Source organism: Aythya fuligula, chromosome 4, assembly GCF_009819795.1.
Source record: "Aythya fuligula isolate bAytFul2 chromosome 4, bAytFul2.pri, whole genome shotgun sequence".
Lineage (NCBI taxonomy): Eukaryota > Metazoa > Chordata > Aves > Anseriformes > Anatidae > Aythya > Aythya fuligula.
Genome location: NC_045562.1, coordinates 23,637,745 through 23,658,799, shown reverse-complemented (window position 1 = coordinate 23,658,799; position 21,055 = coordinate 23,637,745). Strand labels below are relative to the sequence as shown.

Genomic DNA, 21,055 nt, shown 5'->3' with positions numbered 1-21,055 from the left:
TACAGTAAGAAACTGTAATGTTTTCTGAAAATTACATTCAAATAAAACTTTCAAGTGAAGAAAAGACAATGATAAAAGAAAAGAAAAGAAAATAAAGTGTGCTTATAAATAAGTACCAGGATTTTTAGCAGACAGGAACTAGACTGTGCTTATCTTGAGAGAGGCAAACATTCAGTTTTTTCTTGAAAAAAAAAAAAAATCTATGCAGAAGTCAAAATAGTAACTAGAAAAGGAAATAAAAAGGTAGTTTACACTGTAAACTATATTAGTCTGTGAAAAAATATATATGTTTTCTCTTACATTTTGTTTATAGACATTTTCTCATCTAGCTAGAATAGGAACTGCTCTCCTCATACCATAGTTAGAAGTAGAAGTGAGTACTTAAAATACCAAATGAAAATCCCTTTTTATATTTGGCACATTGTTATCTGACACTGAATTGTGGTGTCATGTTTTCCATAAGGATAAATAGGCATTATGTTCTGAGGTAGCACTGCCAATTTCCGTTTCAATCATTAATAGAAATGGTATTTTCCTTAGTAACATACCCAGTATTGGAATTTCAGACTTCCATATTTCTATGTGTATTACTGAGCCTAACTCGATCAGAATTCCCAAGCCACCTGAAGTACTTGTTTTTGCAAATTTACAATGCAGAATAAGGAAGAATCAATTATCTCATAGGAAATCTTTATTTTCTTTACAATGTTTTTTGTTTTTGTTTGTTTGTTTGTTTGCTTTACCTGACTGCATATTGTGTCATCCAGTAAGTGTTCTTTCTCATCTGGACTTCTCCCATGTTTCATTAATTAACAAAGCAGCATTTCTTCGTAGACGTGAAAATCCAAATAGCAATTACTATAAATAACAGATGGAGTTAACAGCAGCACTCAGAGTTAATCTTCCCCTTACAATCGTGTTTCCTACTTCTTACAACTGATGTAGACAAATCACTGAACAGAGAAATTTCTTAGGTGTCTTCTTCAGGTTGAATTTTTCTGTAAAGCATCAACAAAAACAGTAAGAGCCTTCTCAAAATAAGGTTGCAGATTCACGTAATATTTTGTAACTAACCTTTCAGAAAATCCCCATTGATCTGTACATCTTCTGCTTTTAGAAACAGCACAAAAATCGAGCAGGAGAATTAGTCCTGTATCAAAGCTTATCTTCCGTCCTCTCATAAATTTCCTTCCACGGCAGTAAACTATATACTGACAAAAGTAATAATAAGTTTTGAGAATTTCAGTTCACACATACAAAGAAGCTTGCAAAATTACTCTCCTAATAATACTTCTACTTTCTCTATAACTCTCTCATATTTCTAGCTTTACTGGAAACACTGCAACTGCACAGAACTGAGTTTACCCTAGTCTAAGGCTTCTAAAGCTCACCAGAAATTGCCATTTATAGCTTGTTGGCAAACTCATGCTTCCAGGCATGCAGTTATGAAAACAGAACAACAGTTTAGATGTTAGCATTCATGTGGCATTTTGAAGGAATCAACAATGTGAATACTGAGACTTGAACACAAAATAGCTGAGAACAAGCCGATGCAGACTGGGTGAACAGGAATGGAAAGCTATGGATGTTGGAACAGAAATCAGAAAGTAGAAGCACAAGTAAGGAATTAACAATGATGCTATGCGAGAGCAGAGAAAAATGGCCTGTAAATGTTCTATTGCATGGCAATGTGGAGCAATTGGAGTCTGATCTGCAGCAGTGCAGAATACAGATAGCTTCCAAATAGAGATGCATCATCAATATGCAACAAATATACATTATAAAAATATAAAAGCATTTGAAAACAACAGTGATTTAATCTGGACATTCATATTTAGTGTATAATTTTGACACCTGAAAATGAAATTTCTCTGTGCCTCACTTCCTCACTTGGAAAATGGGTTTAGTAGGACTACTTAGTAGCAGGATTCTGAAGGTTACTTCATTGCTGTAAACAAAACAATCAAATATTACAGTGAAAGCAATACTAAAGCTAATTAGGTACTTAATTTTTCTTTTAATACAAAATTTGGATAACAAACCTAAACAGAATGAAATACTTCTGAACGATCACTGATTTCATGATTACATCATAAGGGATGTGTAAATTATTCTAACATTTATGGGTTTATCACAGCAGACAAAGAAATGGGACCAAATTACACTGAATTACACTGCAAACAAACAGTATTAAAATTTTTATTTTGTGTAAGAGCCGTCACAGACAAGGATCTTCCTTGCTTGGCATGCTAGCATATTCTCAGCAAATAAAACAAGTATAACATAATCATTCATCCTGTGTACTTTCCTGTTTTCTAGCAATTAACTAGCATTTTAATTTTAAATCCATGTAAAATCTTTCAGATGCTGGACTTCATGGTCTTGTATTTCTTTTTAATGTAGCTTGCTGTGTTATCATTTCTAACGAACATACTTCTGACTATTAAAGTTAGAAGTATTGCCATTTATAATGGCAGTAAAAGTGGTTAATGTCAAGCTGTAGTCCTGAGATTAATAGAATGCCAGACAATGCCAGACAATGCCAGACAAAGTAGCCTGCCCTTTAATATATTACTGAGTAGTGGCCAAAAGCAGAAAGAAAACATTCCAGCAACAGCATATGATAATTTAAAGTGTTGAGGAAATTTAATGCAATTTACCCACAATCCAAGCAAGTAACTTTTAGGAAAAATGTATGCTCTGTTTTCTACAATTCATTACATAACCACAATAATGAACTCTGCATTATTTTGGGAATTCTCAATACTTAGAAGAGTGGTGTGCTTGATTTTCAGTAAGTTAAGAAAAATAACATAACTGATGTAATATTTAGTTTTTGAAGGCATCTTTAAATACCAAAGACACAATAAACGCTTAGGAATACAATTTCTTCATAGCATATCCTGTGTATTTACTTCTGGAAAATACACTTCTCATTAAATCTTTTAAAGCAGTATCTTTAAGTTAGATTAATGTATGCTGTAGAAGTGTAATTATAAACAAATTATTAACAGACTTCAGTATTTTCGAAATGCATCTAAATATCTGAAAGCAAGTATTTTTTTATTATTTTTTTTTGAAGATGAAATATGCAATACAGCATAAGGAGTTACTTGTATGACACTCTGTCTGCATGTCTTTCTCTCTCTATACACATATATAAGAGCTCCAACTAAGAATATACCAGATAGTCATACTGGTTTTGAAACTTTTGGTTTATATCAAATATAACAAAATATAATTTAATGAAATAGGATGCCAGGGAGAGGAATGGAAAACACTTAGATGCTTTGAAGATTGCATTATTTTATACAGTATATATAACCCACCAGTAGAAACTTCAAAAACAACAACCTCAAAACTTAGTTCAAAATAAAATTAGAAAGAAGTCACTAGTTCTTTTACTAAGTTTTTGATGTGACCGTTGACAAAAGACTCAAAAATGCTGAGAAGCTAGAGCTACTAAACAATGTCTAATTCAGTAAGAAATACTACGTGCTTTAGTGACCTGCTGACTTGTATTTTAATAGATGCATGAAATGTTAATCCTCAATGCTAAAAAATTTTATTTGACTCATCTAAAGCTGTTGAATGTTGTCGTTTCCTCCTGAATATATATTCTGAAGCATTACTTTCCTGTAACTTCCCGTTTGAAGCAACTGAACTAAATTTAGACATAGAGCAACTATTTTTTAAAAGGCATTTGATCACGTGTGTTGTCATGCAAAATGTTGACATTGAAGGTAAAGCAAAAAATGACACACATACAATGAAACCTTTAAAAATATGAAATGTTCTTTTCAGGAACATCTGTAATAATTAGTAATAATATTACACATCCAAGCTTAAGCACAGAAAAACAAACAAAACAAAAAATCACCATTATCTGATAGCTAGATGGATAGTTCACAAACTGGAGTGATTGGAGGGCATGAAACAGCTACTGGGTCCTCTTCCAAACAGGAACTGAAGCTCTGTAGTACAAGCTTTGTAAAGAAAGAAAGAGAAGAGAAGAGGTAGTGGACCTACAGATTTAGTGTTACTAGTTTGGGGGAATGAAAAGAAGAAAAGTGAGAGAACACAAACTTTGGTCTGAAGAAGTCAGTTTGACTCAGATCCAATGCTTTTTCTCTGCATCCTGTTGCTATCTTTAAAAATTATTCAAACCACATGACACTGCTAGATTGTCCACACAAAAGCCTTAGAGTTGTATTGCCAATTGAAGCAACACTAAAATAAATAAAGGCCTACATCTCCTTTTTACAGCTTGTTTTCATCCTGATGTACCCTAATACCACATCTATCCAGAATCTACACAAACAATGCAATGTGAAGTTGTAATTGATATCCAGAGCTATGTTTCTCTCAGACTTTTGCAGTTTTTATAAGTTATTCTAGTCTCCTGCTTGTCCAGATAATGCCATGCAGTAATATCTTATGTGTTGCAAAAGGGGAAAATCAGGATAAGCATAAAACCCTTCCCTCAGTAGTCATGCTCTGATGTCTGACACATACTCCACTAGAGGGCTATGTATTTAGATATCATTTTTCTTCTCTCATGAGACTATGAAACATATCAGATCATTTAAAAGCCTTGAATGCACAAAAAAAAAAAAAAAAATTGTCCCAAGCTTTATTAGATATGTAGTTTCTCTACTTATTTTGCTGTAGAACATTATTTTTACTGGCTCTCGAATTGCTAAAGAAAGTCCAGATTCATGCCTTCGGGTGGATACAATCACACTTTTTCTTTCCTCCGCTGTTTTAAAACTAGTACTCTGATACAGTTTAGGTTCTATATAAATCAAGCTCTTCCAGTATTGAACCACATGAATGATGCAACCTTGCCTTTGTAGTATCATAAAAAGTTTCCTTAATCTATTGATAACTTTTAATGACTTTAAATTGATTTTATTCAGGTGGTTTGTCTTTCCTGCCTGTTGAAAATACTACTCCTGTCTTTGGAAAATAGTTCTGACATACAGACTTACATATCTTCATTTCCTGAGAATTGAATTACTTCTCAAGGATTTAAATATAAATTGGTATCTCTCGACATTCCAGATTTTCTCTGTATCACATATATTTAAAATCACAAAAAAGTGATTATGAAATTCCAGTTTTTCTACTGTCTCAGTTCTTTTAAAGAATACATAGAAGTTTTAAAGCTGTATCACTTTGTTATGCACCCACTGGATAGCTGCTTGTCACAATGGTGATAGATTCCACTTCAACTACAAGTCTAGTATCAAACAATCCCTGCTATCAGCAACATTATCGTATGAGCATGCTTGATCTGCTTAACCACTCCATCTAATTGCTGACAGTAAAGTCTATATCTGCACTACAGAAGTGAAGCAGATATAACTGACCTGCTTACAAGTAAATTCAATCTGAGTTCTGCTAAGAAACATTTTAAGTTTGTCCTACGATATTTATTTCAGTCCTGTTGAGGCAGCTACCACAACCCAATTGTTAAGAGTTCCATAGCAGAAGATTCCAAGAGAAGTCGTGTGCATACTTGGAGACATTACTAAAACCAGAAACATGTCAGATGGCAGGCGCACACAGATTGTTGACAGATAAATTCTAAACCTCGGGGGGGAGAGTCTTGCTAAAAAGTTACCATCTCCAGCTGCCCATTCCTGGAAATCAACAGGAAGTATTGATATTTAGCCACTCCAGTTCAAAATGTGGCAATTTAATTTTAACTGCTCATTAAACTAACCTACTGGACATCACAGTGAAAAACACGTCACCACCCATTCTGCTACAGAGATTGTAACCTCCAGTTAATGTTTTTGTTACAAATGTTTTCGTTTCCAACCATATCTATATGCTTGCTTCCTCTGCAACTAATTTGCCCACTTCCTTAGGTATGAGGTACTACAGCTAATATGTGTTTGATATTTTGAACCACCCTGACAGACCTAATTTTGCTATTTCTCTAGTAGGCAGTGCAAGCACCCTCTATTAATCTGAATTAATGTGGTTGAATATGACATTTTTCATTTTTTATAGTTAATCTTTTCATTAAACTGCACAATGTTACATTCTTATTAAATAGCTGTCTATTTAAAAATAAACAAGCCAGACACATTCAAATACTAGAACAGCCATGATTTGTTTTTATTACACATAGAGTTAGTATATATCTAAAAAATAGGGTTGACAGAAATTTTGTTTCAATTGATTGATTTCAAAAGACCAGTCTTGCAACTGTAACTAAAGCCTCTCTGCTGTCTTGAGGCCTAGACAGACCTCAGCTGTTTGAATTAATACTTTCTGGACTTAACTAAACTATTTGGGATTTATAGAATATCATTAATTACCTATGTGTGAGACCCTCAAACTACGTCATCCAGATGAGATGATTGTTGATTACTCCAAAGTGAAAAGTTTGCTTGAGATGATATATCTGAGTTGTGAATGTTTTTTGTCACCAACTTGAAATCCTTTCATAATTATTAAACTTTATTCTACACTAGGGTCTTTTTTTCATTCACCTTTTAACTGTTTTTTTTCTTTATTATAAGTGGCTTCTAAAAAAGTGAAATCATCAATTTCTTTTAACTTCATACCCACTTTCTTAATTTTTGTTTTGACAGGTTTTCTTCTAGACTAAATAAAAGCGGCTTCATTTGTCTCCTTTTTGAGTAAAGTATATTTCGGGTGCCTATGAATGGTATTAATAAAAGGAAACTACTAAGTCAATTTCATAACTTGGTAGGGCTGAGATGATACCACGAGCATATGTCCAGGGTCACTATACGCTGACTCCCATGGCTAGTATTAATATCAGAAAGGTTTTTCCATCCACTAAAATTGGTATCAGTTAAATGATATCATCATGGCAGAGCTATCAAAACATTCTTTTCCGCAAGCTGAGGCATGACAATCTCTGCTTGGAGAGATCTCTGCTCTCTTACAGGAGATATAAAAATACTTGGTGATGAAGAACTTGTAACTGACTTAGGGAATGAGGTCAAATTAGTGTGAGGTGGATCAGTAGCACACATGCTTCTTGCCACAGAATGCAAAGCACACTGAAGAGTGAAAGCTTCAGCTAAACCAGTGATGCATGAGAGGTCTTTACCTTACATGGCTGCATATGTCATGGAATGGGCACTAGCAAGTCTGCTAGAAGCCAAAAATGAACTGTGGTGGGTGCCAAAACATACTTGGTTGGTTATGGAGACAAGAATATCTGGTCCCATCTCCCTGTGCAACTGAATGAGACACTGTTATAAAACATCAAGTTCATTCTGAAATCAGAAATTTTAAATTACCTGATATTTTCTTGCTGAAGCACTAGGAACAGTAATGTAGGTGCAAGTGAAAATTTTTGTTTGGCTACCCTGGAATTCTCCATACTTTGTAGATCCATAAAGAAAAAAATAGAGGTGAGAAGAAGATTAGAAACAAAAACCCTTTGATGCAGTCCAGAAAGACTACTCCGTTAGTCACAGTCTTCCCACATCAGTTGTAAAAATGGCCCAGTCAGAAGAGGTGCTAACTGAAAGGGGGCTTTTGCAACAGGGATGAAAATTCCACAGGCTGCTGCTCATGGCCACATTTGCTCTAATATCTGATGACATTTATTTTAATCTTTATCTGCATACCGCTCTCTCTCAGAAGACTACCATCTTGAGCTGCTGACGGGGATCAATCCTCTAGAAATGCTGATGCTACGCAAAAAGAGCGCATGATTAATACATCAAAGAGTACATAAGAACACAATTCCAAAGTGGAAAAAATTCTGGCGAAGGGATAAACAAGTGAGAGTTCTAAGCTTCAGATCTGCTCCCAATCCCCTCTCTGCATTTTATTCATTTCTTTTGTAATGAAAAATTGAGAAATTTCTTGAAACAAGAACAGCCTGAGCACTGCCAAGACTTAGTTGCTTTGCTGGTCAGGAACTTAGTACAGTGCTCAGATATACTGGCCACCTTACAGCATTACATCTTGGAAATGGTCTCCCAAACATTTCCTTCTCTCCAATATTGTATACATTTGTTTTAGTAATTATGGTACTTGATCCATTCAGACTTGCACAGCTTATGTAGCTGATACTAACTTCTGATACTAATATGATGCCACTATTCTTTACAAAATGAATGGATTTCGTATTTTTCACAGAACAATTTTTAACTTACAAGCAAAGAGCTATTATGAATAAACCTCTTCTCTTCTTCCTTAACACCTGCCTTCATCCTTCCAAAACTTTTCTCCTCTTTCGATTTTGCAAGATTTCAGTCACAGAAAAGCTACAGATGGCTTCTTTGTTCTGAAAGAGTAATACATTGGTCCTTGCATAAGCAACACGATTTGTCTTCCCCTGCATACTGTGCTTATAAGTGACATTTAGTTAAAGGTTCTCTTAAAATACATTCAAAACAACATGAGCAACAGCCATATTTATTTGTCATAAGAACACGGAGCTTACATGAGTTCGGCTAGATCTTTTGATTTCAACTTGCTTTGGTTACTTGAACAATGCTTTAGAAATTTTAATAATTTACTCCTACAGTTTCCACCTCAATTGCCTAAGTTTTCTGCAACAACAGATTTCTCTAATATCGAATATCTATTCTCACTACAGGAAGGATATCAAGGTGCTGGAGTGTGTCCAGAGAAGGGCAACGAAGCTGGTGAGGAGACTGGAGAACAAGTCTTACGAGGAGCAGCTGAGGAAGCTGGGGTTGTTTAGCCTGGAGAAGAGGAGGCTCAGAGGCAACCTTATCACTCTCTACAGGTACTTTAAAGGAGGTGGTGGTGAGGTGGGGATTGGTCTATTCTCCCACGTGCCTGATGGTAGGACAAGGGAGAATGGGCTAAAGTTACGCCAGGGGAGGTTTACGTTGGATATTAGGAAAAACTTGTTTACCATAAGGGTTGTTAAGCATTGGAATGGGCTGCCCAGAGAAGTGGTTGAGTCACCGCCCCTGGAGGTCTTTAAAAGACGTTTAGATGTAGAGCTTAGTGATATGGTTTAGTGGAGGACTGGTTAGTGTTAGGTCAGAGGTTGGACTAGGTGATCTTGGAAGTCTCTTCCCACCTAACAGATTCTGTGTGATTCTGTAATGAAAAACTCTATATTGCAACTATAAGAACTAGAAACAAGAACAAAGACAATCAATCCCTTTGTGTGTAGGTATAAGAAAAGAACAGTGTTCATATTTGGAACTGTGTTTTCAATTGTAGCAGAGATTATGTTACTTCTGAAATGTTTAGTTTTCCCAGTTTGCAGTAAGAATTTCCTTTTTGCTTCTACGTCTTCAAATACCCTGGTGGAAAGTACCACTTTCCAGTAACAGTTATCCAAGGTTTCAGTAACACTTCATTTTAGACCATAGATAAAAACCTTTACCTCCCAACCTTATGTTTTGAATAGCAAATCAAAACATAAAACTATAATGAGTTAAAAACCTTTACACAAGCAAGTCTCTGTGTTCCGTGAGCTCTTCTGGTATGTGAGAAAGACACAGAACTACCAACTGCAAACCAGCAAAGAGTTTATCATCAGCACACTGCTAAGGAGCCCATCCTGTTTAGGTCTGCAACTGATTTCAGTATGGCAAATGCATGGGACACACAGAAACCAACAGCACGTCCTCACAGATACCTTCACATCCTAAAGTTAATAATAGCGCTAAACAGAGATGTGCAACAGGTATTTCAGCTGGGTAGAAACACACAGCATTAGTACTATCTTTTTTTTTTTTTTTCCTTCTATCCCCTACTTTTATCTGCAAAGATTTTATTTCTTCCTTGGATCTCAAACCTGACTCCTGGCCAGTTACAGGGGAGGGAAGGAAACAGCACCATAAAATATACCTATTCCAGAATGGCCTGGCAGCCCATACCTTCTTCCCACGGTGTCGTTAGGCACCATGAGGCCTTTTTAGACCCCTCTATCTTAGCTCCCGTGCCTACTCCTTGCATTGATAGTGCTGGACTTGCAGGGTGGGAAGTGAAATAGAAGTGAACCACTGCTGACACCTGTTGTCCACCCTGGGGAATGTGTGTGAATCAAGCCTGGTCTACTTCATACAGTTAAATACACAGATGCTGTTGTACAGGCTCCCCAAAAGACAAAAGCATTTCTCACCTAGGCTTACAGTACAAAACTAGAAGGAAAGGGAGAGAAAATGATGTCGCCTGGACGACACCCTCCGTCTTCCCGGTTCTCAGACTCATAACCTCGCAGGTCCATAGCACAGGACTGGGAACCCAGGAGGGGCCTGGGACGATGAGCCAGAAGCCACCCCACTAATTAAGTGCAGCGTTGCTAGCACAAATGCTAAACATTTCAAAGCGAAATGTCAACCCACTCACGAGAGCAGGGTGGAAGGCTAATGTGTGGGACCACTGAGCCCTTTGGTGAAGAGAAAAAATTCTAATGGTAAGAGGGTTTATATACTAATGCATGTGCGATCAGGTAGAAAGCAATAGGAATACTGTAGGAAACAGTGTAACGAATGGCAAGGTGAAGTGCTAAATTTAGTAAGATAGAAAACAAGTAAAAAAAAAATCGAGCTTCACTTCGTGTTATTTCCATTTTATTAAAATAAAATTGCCTTAAAATAAAACGCCAGAGCCCTGTGGGGACCCGGCTGCCACAGAGCCCGGCGGCTGCGCGCGGCGTCATTCCCGCCGCGGGCGGGCGCGCAGGCGCGCGCGCGGTGCGGGGCGGGGCGAGGCGTGGGGCGTGGCGGGGCCGGCCGGCGGGGGGGGGGCGTGCTCTCGGCGGCGCCGCGCCTCTCCGTGCCGGCCGCGCGCCCCTTCCTCCGCGGCCCAAGGCAAGGCGTCGCCGCCGCCGCCCGCCTCGTCCCAGGCCGGCGGAGCAACCCCTCACCCCACCCCACCCCCCCCCGCCCCGCTCACACCCCGCGCCCGAGCAGCGGCTGGAGCCCGGCGGGCCGAGCCGAGCCGAGCCGAGCGGGGAGATGAACACGGTGCTGTCCCGGGCCAACTCGCTCTTCGCCTTCTCGCTGAGCGTGATGGCGGCGCTCACCTTCGGCTGCTTCATCACCACCGCCTTCAAGGAGCGCAGCGTGCCCGTCAGCATCGCCATCTCCCGGGTCACGCTGTGAGTGCGGGGGGCGAGGGGCCGCTAACGGTGGGGGGAGGGGGTTAAAGGCCGGGGCACGGTAGCGGCCGGGGGGTGGTAACGGCTGGCTGCGGGGCCTGCTCGCGCCCCTCTCTCCCCCTCGCCGTTAACGCCCGGCTGCCGGAGCAGCCCCGCTTCCTGCCCGCTGCCCCCTGCCGCGGCCAATGAGGGAGCCCCACGACGGCGTCCGGCGCCTCCCGTCCCGGGCGGAGCTCGCGGCGGGCCGGGGCCCCAAGTGGCGGGCGGGGCCCGGGGCGGGCGGCCTGGGGCGCGCTGCGCCGAGGGGCCACCGGCAGCCCGCGGGTGCCCTGAGGCGGGGCCGTGGCTTACACAGGGGGCAGGGTGCATGGCAGGAAGGCTGTGTGGGCTGCGGGGACTTGACTGCACCGGAATTAACATACATATGTATACAGTTTAAATTGCTAGTTCCCGCAGATGCTCCTTCTAGTAACGTATTTTCCCCTTTTTTATGGGGTGTGGGCGAGTTGTGGAGCAGTAGGCCGACCCGGGTGGCTTGTCTTCCTGTGAAACCGACCAGGTGTGGAATATGTAACACCGCACCGAAAGCGCCTTGCCCACATGACACAAGGCGAACTTGTGCCAGCGGAACTGTCTTTTTCATATTTTTTTTTTCAAAGGAAACTTTGTCACAGGAAGCTTGCATCAAGTTAAGCGTGGGGCTGTAGTTTCACAAGTGGTTGAGCTCCCGCCATCAAAACCTGAAGGCCTCAACTCGGGCTTCTGGTGGCGTGGTCCTTTACCAGATGGAACACGAGAATAGGGCACACTGGACACCTTTCTGAGCTGCTCTAACTCCCTGTTGAGTCAAAATGTAGGTTTGTTTTCTTACCGGTTTTGGTTAGTGAGTTAAAGCAGCTGATGGAGGTTTAGAGCCACCCCAAGGGAAGTGGCAGGAGTGAATGGCTGGCAGCAGCCTTTGAAAGGCAAGATGAACCCAATTAAAGAGTGGGAACTGCAGTCACCTTTTGGATTGGCTTAATACCTCAAGGAAGCAAACCCATACTTCTAGTGGGTTGAGGGTTGCAAACAGCATAAAACTGGCATAAAGAGAGACTTAGAGTGTTCTGGTGAGCTTGACAGATGTGAGGTAGCATACTAATGCCTAATCTGGATGAAATTTATACTTCCAGTCCTTTCAGTGATGCGCAGATCTGATATTAATGAGAAGAAGAGGCATTACACCTTAGCTGTTTTTTCTTAAACTAATAAAAAGTTCTGCAGGCTCACAGTTTAAGGCTTAATACTTACAAAGGTGTTGATTTTTGCAAAGGGTTGGAAATGTCTACCAAGTCTTAAACTGGTCAGTTTTGGTGGTATTTTTCTTGACTGCTGTCTCCAAAAGTGTTTTTTCACTGGTAACCTTTTTTTTTCCCTCTGAGATTATTAAATGTAATTTTCCTGAAATTATATTTTACTAATTTTCACAGTGAAATAAATGCAATTGATAAATTCATAATTACTGATACTTTTGTTATGTGAGAAATTAGGGTTCATAGTTCATTGCCAGCCTGCATATGGTATTCTTGTAGACAGTGAGTTTGGTAAACTGATAAACTTCGATAATATGAAAATATCTGCTGTGCTTCAGTGTTATTTTCCAGTTTCTTTTTTAATGCGGTTTACTGTGGCAATGTCAGATATTTCTCAAACAGCAGATTTGTAATAAGGTTCCAAAACCGTACGGTAGAAAAAAGTAAGCATTTTCTTTCTACTGCTACTTAATGACTATAAATGCCAAGGAGAATTTCTGTAAGTTGGGAGAACTGCAAACATAAACGAGAGTTTATCAGCACCTTTGGAGTGTCTTGTATGAGACTGAGCAATAGAGGCTTTTTATGTAAAGTCAAGAAATGTTATTGAAAATGGTTGCCAGCAGACAGCTATGCTGCTGGTTTTCGAATCAGATTTATATAGCTTGGGATGGGTAATGCACCTTTTGCTAAAAACAAAATGTAGTGTAGTTGAGGTACAGACAAACGCAGGTTTTTATTAACAGGCAGAAAAAAAAAAAAAAAACACCTATAGGCCGTTTGTATAAATTACATTGAATTCTCTGGGGGCAAGGCTTGTCATTTGAGACTGGGTCTCCAAACCTTCTGGAAGGCAGGCTTTATTTTATAATGTGGTTATATTTTAAACAAATGTGTTTAAAAGAAAGTACAGGAAATGCATGGGGGAAGTATGCAATAAGAATAATAATTTATGTAAAGTGTGAGAGAGAAATAATGAGAAAAGATAATCTTGTGTTTTGTTTTATCTTAGAAAAAATGTGGAAGATTTCACTGGACCTAGAGAAAGAAGTGATCTGGGATTTGTCACGTTTGACATTACTGCAGATATCCTTAATGGAAAAAATGGTTTGAGAACATTCTGAAATGAGAACATCTTGACATTTATTTTTGTTACCTTATAATCTTCAGATATTCAGGACTTGAGGAAAACCAGCAATTTGTCTTAAAATCTAAATTTAAAGCAGTGAAAAATAGTATTTTTATGGGGCATAAAAATAGAACCTGGAATAGTTGTTACGTAAATGACACTGGGTGAGGTGCTTCCTCTCCTTTTTGATACCTACTTTTAAAATAAGGTTCTGTAGGGAAGTGCAGTGCATCTAATAATGGGAATTGCATTTTAACGCCAGGACATCATTAGCATTAAGTGACGGTTGTATTGGTGGTTTGAGGTGTGAATTAATTGTAGGGTTTACATAACACACAATTTGGACTGTCGTACAGAGTCTAGGAACTCTGATGCAACTTTCAAACTTGCTGTGAGGCTTTTAAAATTCTGGCCACGTAGTAGCTGTATACAAGCACCTGTCTTCCTTTAAAAGATACTGCATCCTTTTACTTTCTTAGAAGTTAAACTGTCAAATTTTTATTGTATACTAATGTGAAATTCACCGGGAAGCGTATGAGGTACTACAAACCTAATCACATTAATTTTTGACCTCTTTCGCATTACTGATGCCTTTGGGCAGCTTTTCTTTTTGTATTTTTCTTCTTGACTTCCCTGTTAGTCTGCTTTTATTGGGAAGAGAGAGTGGTTTATGGATGTTCTTTGTTTTTGTTTGGGGTAGCTTTTTTGAAGGTAGAGGGGAATCATTCTTAGGATTCAGGATCTTGGTATTAAAATAGTATTTTTCTGCAGAAATCGGTACTGAATATAAGGCATCGTGCTTTACCTTAGGTGATTACACTAAGCCTTGCTTTGAATCAGGGTTTCAAGAGATTCCTGGGATTTTTCCCTGTCTACTGTTTTTTGTCACTGTGTTAGAAAAGAGGTTGGTTTCCTCTGTGCTTCAGCTTCCCTGTTTTGGAGAATGATACACTGTGTAAGCAACTGAAACAAATAACAATTCCTGAATGAACGAGAAAGCTGGATAAACAGGTTAGCCAGATTGTTGCAGGTGTTTGTTGTGCAGGAATGAGAGGGATTAGTTTTATCAGCTGGAAGCAGGAGAGGAGAACTCCTTATGCTGAGTTTTTTTCCTCTGAAATTCTTAAAGGTATTAAAACCAGAGACTGAAATTATTCCAAAGTTGATGAAATAAATTGTATACAGTGTACTTGGGAACAGAACAGGGCGAGTCAGAACAGGACCTCTGGAAGACACGTTCTTATTCAAGGGTTAGTCTGCAGCGTGTGGATGTTAAAGATTTCATCTTTTATTAATTTTGTTTAATGGTAGCAGTAGTTTTAAATTTAATTATAAAAATCCTGAATTAATCTTTCATCCTTGGCATAAATAAATCTTCCGGTGTGTAGAGTTGTAAAATACAACTTTCTGATAGTTTTCGTTGGATGAAATCTGTAAAAAGATATTGGTGCATTGGCTGCCTTAACTAATGGACACAAGTTGTTAGTCCTAGTGAGAATTAAATGAAATAACTGTTAAAAGAAAAACCTAGGGAAAGAAAAGGGGAGGAGGCAATTCTCAAAAGCTGTTATGAGTGTGCTTAATACATAGCTCACTTTAGCAGTTATTCTGGAGATCTCTCGTATGGGATTTCTTGTTTGTTGTTTTGAGTAGATGACTAAAATATTCAAGTGAAATAGCTCCAGCTATTCTTGTGGAAACAGCATTTAATTATGTAATTCTTTAATTTCTTGCCTTTTGTTGAATTAGAGGCTTAAAAACATGATTCAGACTCGGGTAAGTGGGAAAGAAAAAGAAAAAAAAGTTCTGGATAACTGGAGAATACTGGAGATCTGTTCTGGATACTGGAGAACAGAATAAAAAAGACGGCATTTTTGTAGGTTGGAGGAATAGAAGGTTACAGTTAATCTTTATTGTCAATTAAGAGGTATCAGCAATCACACATGGTGTGTTTTATTGCTAAATAAACAATAGGCAAGTATTCAGAATATCAGCTTTGTTATACTGATGGTCTCAAATGGCAGTTGTCAGTTCTTTACCATCAGTCAAAATCTGGGTAGAGTTTTGTTACAGTCTAATACACTGGTTTTGTAGTAGGTAGGTAATTTGATAATTCCCGATGTCCCTTCCAATGTGATAGATTCCAATCTACTGATTTCTCTAATGTTATCGGCTCTTTGAGCTCTCTACACTCAAAATTTTGTTTGGTTAATGCTATTATATCTTGATCCACAGTTGGATACCAGTGTTATTTGATAGTTTTTTGTTTTTTGTGTTCAGTGTTCTTTGATAAATAACAGTTTTGAAGGTATTTTCTGAAGAATTCTATCTTGCATATTATATTTAAGATTTTGTAGTAGACCAACTAGCAATAGATTATAGTTACTGATTTGTAATGTTAAATATGGAACTCTTAAATCATTAGAGGAAATAGCTGTTAGTTGTGTTGTTATTTTTTGTCTGATTAATGAACCCTGTTACTTTAAAGTGATGGAAGTATATGTTAGAACTCCTGGAAATGTTCCGATTTACAAATAAGATGAAGTATGTTGAAATGTAAGAACTCACTGTAATTATCATAGTCTAGTTAGATCTAGTAAAAATAAAATAAGATTATGAAAGTACAATATGGTGTTTTCCTTAACGCACATACATCTGCAGAGTATATTTGACTGGAATGTTAAACAATTGTTTCTATATTTGTCTGCAGAATATTCAACAAAAAACAATGTAAGTATGAAAAAATGTTGAAGCTATTACCCATTTTGTACTGCAACTATTTTTAACATTCTGAAGTTCTGCTGGAAAGAGTTAAGGCACCAGTGTTTCCTACTGGCTTGGACTGTTTTCACTAGCCTTTATGGTTATTATTTTCTTGACAGTTTAACTGCAGGGTTGGAAGTTCAAAAGCTGATGAAACTTGCTATGTATCTAGCAAACAGGAAAAAATGTAACGCATGCCTTGCTTTTCACTTAGAATGGTGGACTGTGGCATATTCACCTGTTTGTGCTGTCTGTTTAACTTTTCCCTAATTTTGCAGTTGACTGTTGTTAGAGATACAGTGGCCTTTGGTTTGGCCAGATTTAGTGAGTCTTTTTTTTCTTTGGTTACATAAATGTTTGCCCAGATCAGCTACTGTAGCCTCATTTGTTATCTCATCCGATTTCTCAAAGTAATTGGTTGTTACTGGTACTTCACTTTGGATAGTTTTTTTCCACTGGTCTGAAAGGATCTGTGTGGAACAGCCTATGGAAGTTAACTTTAATCAACTACTGTACTGCTGTGGTAACACTGAACGCTGTTTTAATCTAGTATACTTATATTGCAAGGATATAGTGAAGGCTTTTTTATCTGGCTACATAAAACTATTTTTACACTGTATTTTTTTTTTTAAATATGCTAGGTGTTTTATAAATGCTGGTGGGTATTGCATTGTGCTAAAATAGTTTTTAGGTATTTTTATTAGAGACTGGAACTTCATTGTTTTGCTTCATCTTTTAGTGTTTTGTTTTTGTTTTTGTTTTTTTTTTTTAACTTAATTCACCAGTTCTCATAAACATTGAGAAATACCTTGTCTCATTTGGGCTGTATGGTACTAAACAAGACTATAAGGATACCCACGTACCCTTCTTACTGTGCAACTACTTAGAAGAGCAGTATTTCAAATACTTAAGAATGTTTGGATCCATCTTTTAATGTGTTGATACAACTCTTTGAATTATGCTTGCAATTCATGCAGAGGTTTTTTCCATTAAAGTCAGCAAGAATGTTAAATACCTGGACAGTGTAGCTCTATTTGTCTTTTGTTTGAGACAAAGTCTAAATGCCACCTTAGATTAGAAACAAGTTTTGCAATTCAAAAGGAACACCCATCATACTTTGCGAGACTTTTTAAAATAGCATTGTCATGTTGTATCAAGCTATTCTTTGTTGTTCCATTTATTGTGCTGCACTTCAGTGTTCAGTAGTAGTAGTTTTCCCATTGGTCAATCATTATTTTTATTAAGTTAGTTGTATGAATTGGAAATATACTTCAAGGTTTTTAGGTGGATAATGCCTTGAAAATTCAGTGACTGGAAATTCTCTGATAAGTTACCTTGCTGATTTAACTATAACTGCATTTTTAGGCTCTGAACCAAGTGGTCCTTTGGGACAAAATAATGTTGAGAGGAGATAATCCAAGACTGTTCTTAAAAGACATGAAGTCAAAATACTTTTTCTTTGATGATGGAAATGGTCTTAAGTAAGTAAATCATATTTATTGTTTGTTTGTTTGTTTTTTTAATCCTGACATCTTGATTTATTTGCATTTTAATGTATTTATATTGCTGTGGTAAGGTAACTATATTCTATCAGTCTATTGTGTCTTCATAGTGTTGGGATACCGTGTATCCCAAGATTGTCATCTGCTTCTGTAGACTAGAAAACAAAGTACTTCCAATATTCTTGTTGGTCTCTAGAATTGGTTCCGTGCTGCCCTAAATTCTAAAGGAGTTGAATAATAGTAAAAAATAAAAATAAAACCAAAAAGAGTCTTATCCAGAAAATAGATAATATTTCATGAAGTAACTACATAAAATCAAAAAGTTGTTTCTGGACCAGGAGGACTATTTGTATCCCAAATAAATTAATGTTTGTATTTGTTAATTAGTTAACTTCAGTACTTATGCTGATGTTCTTTTGTTGCTTTTGCAGGGGAAACAGGAACGTCACTTTGACTCTCTCCTGGAATGTTGTACCAAATGCTGGCATTCTACCTCTTGTGACAGGGTCAGGACATGTGTCTGTACCTTTCCCAGATACCTATGAAACAACAAAAAGTTATTAAATTATAATACCGAAGCAACATATTTTTATACTTGTATATTGTGAATAAATTTTATTGCAATTTCTTCTCACATCCCATGCCACCCTCCAGTGAAAGGTACTTAATTTCCTCAGGTCTAACAGCATAGGAAAGAAAATGAAAGGTTTTTTTTTTTGTTTTGTTTTGTTTTTTTTTAATAAAATATTGAAGCTGAAACTTAAAGGAAAGGTAAATCATGAAGTAATGGTTTTGGGGGGAAAACTGAGGAATTTTTTTTCTTGGCCATCTGGGTACAAATCTACCTTTCTTTTAAATAAACATTTTTATGCCAGAAACTAGTCTTACTGTTTTTTTGAGGTACTGATAGTTATTTTGTTTGTGCAGAACTCAAAAACATTGACAGGAATGAAATTTCTGTGAGTGCCTGGAAGTTCGGTTTTAGAACATTTTTGCTAAATGCATGCTTGGCGTGTTGCTGTGAGGTAACCTTGGCCCTTTCTAGGACTGCCAAGAGCTACTTTGAAAAATGATACATCATTGTAGTCAGACTATAGGTCTTGTTTTGAGTGTCATTGATGCAGCACATTTGCAATACCATACTATAAAGCATTTTAATAACTTTATAAAACAGATAATACAGCTATTCTTATTGGAAGAACTAAAAGAAATCTCAGTGTGTTAAGCTTAAGTCAATAAGGAATGTAGAAGCCTTAGCTGAACATTTTATTTTTGTTTATTTTTATTAGGATCTGCTCAGCGAGAAAAATGAGCACAGTGGTTCTGGAGAGGACTGGGACAACTATTAGGGGGCCCTTCATAGCAAGGAATGAGACATATGTTCTCCAAAACAGTCTGGGAAAACATCTGAAAAATATGGGATTTCCTATGGGAACAGAAATTGAAACAGAATATGGGCAGATTTACTAGCTTATATGAGTGTAACTATACCTGCAAGCCCACCTGTTCTTTTATCAACCACAAAAGATAGCAGTGAGTAGCAGTTTCAGGCAGAACCTCTGCCACAACAGTTGTGGCCTCTCACTGGTTGCATAAACATCCTGCTCTGCGTCCGTCCACAGCTATGGGCACAAATGCTAAGAGGACAGAAAGAAAAACACACGGTATCAGGATTGTCTTTTGGCAAAAAAAGGTAGTTTATACTGATCAAACAGTGTTTCTTGCTCATCAGGTATCCAGGAGAAGGAGCACTTGACATTATTGCCTTCCTGACATAGTTACTAATATCATGTGTATACTCAAACAATGTATGGTGTAAATTAATTTATTGCCAAACACAAAATGTTCTGGATGTGTTGGAGATTTTCAAAAAGAGCAAATAATCTGAAATTAAAGCTATGAAGAAATTTTTTACTACTGTAAATCATGGAAAATGATTAGAAGGGCATTGTGTCAAACATCTAGAGGTATAGATGCAAAACATTGAAAAACTGAAAAAAGACCACCAATAGGTAGTGGTTCACCAATAGATGAACACAGAATTATGTCTAGATAGAAAAATGGATGTTGACTTCAATTTGCTTGACTTTTTAAGCAATGCGAAAACTGGAAGACTGAAATCAAAAAGACTCGTACCGTGTGCAATATTTAGACAAGCCACGTGGATATAAAATTGCATCTATGTGCTGCCTCTTACAAGTAAGGTGATATGTGATGAGACAGCTGCAAGTAGGGAGAAACTTCCCATAGAACAGGCTGTCTTTGATAAACCTGCTGTTCTATAGCATTAATTTCATTCTGAAAGATGTTATGTCCATTGTCAGAAAGGAAATGAACAATCTAGACAGAGATAATTGATCTTTGACCCTAAAAGTGTACTAATCAGATCTTGTTCTATTTCTCCATGTGCTTTTTGTTCACCATCTGGGGGGGAGGAGGGAGGCCTGACTAAAGGGGGCTGTGACATTTTTACATTTTTTTTTTAAATGGCTGAACTGGAGACATTAAGTGAAACATTCAACACTTTCATATGTTTCTTAAGATGGCTTATGTGGTTATTTTAATACTCTGCAATTGTAGTCATGCTTTATAAAGCAGCTGATTACTAAATGTGATGCTTTTTAGCTACAGAAAAGAAAAAAAATAGAAGGCTGTTAGGTGGAATTCTGTTCTTCTAGTGTTCCATATTGAGAGTTTCCATATTGAGGTCATAGTATGGTATTGTTGATTTGGGGTACAGATACCATCCCTCAGAGCTACCGGTGGACTAGGGGACCCTGGAATGGCTTGGAGCATTGCCAGTCGAATTCAATTCATGGCTGGAGTGATCTTAGATCCTGTCTAACACAAACCAAAATCCAACAGAGATGTTGGATGTGTTGTTCTGTGATCTCACTTTTAATTTTATGCTGCAGAAGCTATACTGCTGTTACTAACAAGCCAGCTAATTGCACCTGCTGACATTAGGACACTATTGGCATACAATTGCTACAGGATTCATTTCTGCAGAAAATGCTGTTTTGGGTATCAATGGGACCTAAGAAAAAGAGAGGAGGTTGGAGCCATGAATAATACAGTGCAAGTAGTACATTCTAGGTAAAGGGTAACTACTAAGTGGGGCTCATTTCTTCTGAACCATAGAGGGACTACAGATGACCCCTGGGTATGAGGACAGATGAACAATGATGTGTTCTGTTATGACTTTCAGGGAATGTGGTGTTTGTACTGAAAATAACACCTTTTTAAAAAGCAGAAAAAGCAAAACCAAAGCAGGAAG

At 37.8% G+C, this 21,055-nt stretch overlaps 2 protein-coding genes across 3 annotated transcripts in view; one reads left to right on the top strand and one right to left on the bottom strand.

Annotated features, from left to right (window-relative positions):
- The window catches only part of ASB5 (ankyrin repeat and SOCS box containing 5), a 38,692-nt gene extending 27,654 nt beyond the window's left edge, over nucleotides 1-11,038 (bottom strand). The window contains exons 1-3 of one of the 2 annotated variants that reach the window (XM_032187347.1): nucleotides 11,018-11,038; nucleotides 1,075-1,211; nucleotides 744-998 (exon numbers count right to left, since the gene is read on the bottom strand). The gene's annotated coding sequence lies outside the window, so the exon portion shown is untranslated. Of the gene's footprint in view, nucleotides 1-743; nucleotides 999-1,074; nucleotides 1,212-1,854; nucleotides 1,898-11,017 lie in introns of those variants that run through there. The other variant, XM_032187348.1, reaches the window with a different exon arrangement.
- SPCS3 (signal peptidase complex subunit 3) lies at nucleotides 10,777-18,636 on the top strand. The gene is made up of 5 exons (XM_032187350.1): nucleotides 10,777-11,092; nucleotides 13,397-13,470; nucleotides 16,167-16,243; nucleotides 17,642-17,757; nucleotides 18,210-18,636. Exons 1-5 carry the CDS (start codon nucleotides 10,950-10,952, stop codon nucleotides 18,340-18,342), a joined length of 543 nt encoding a protein of 180 aa, XP_032043241.1. The 5' UTR covers nucleotides 10,777-10,949; the 3' UTR covers nucleotides 18,343-18,636.
- Nucleotides 18,637-21,055: the final 2,419 nt, after the last annotated feature.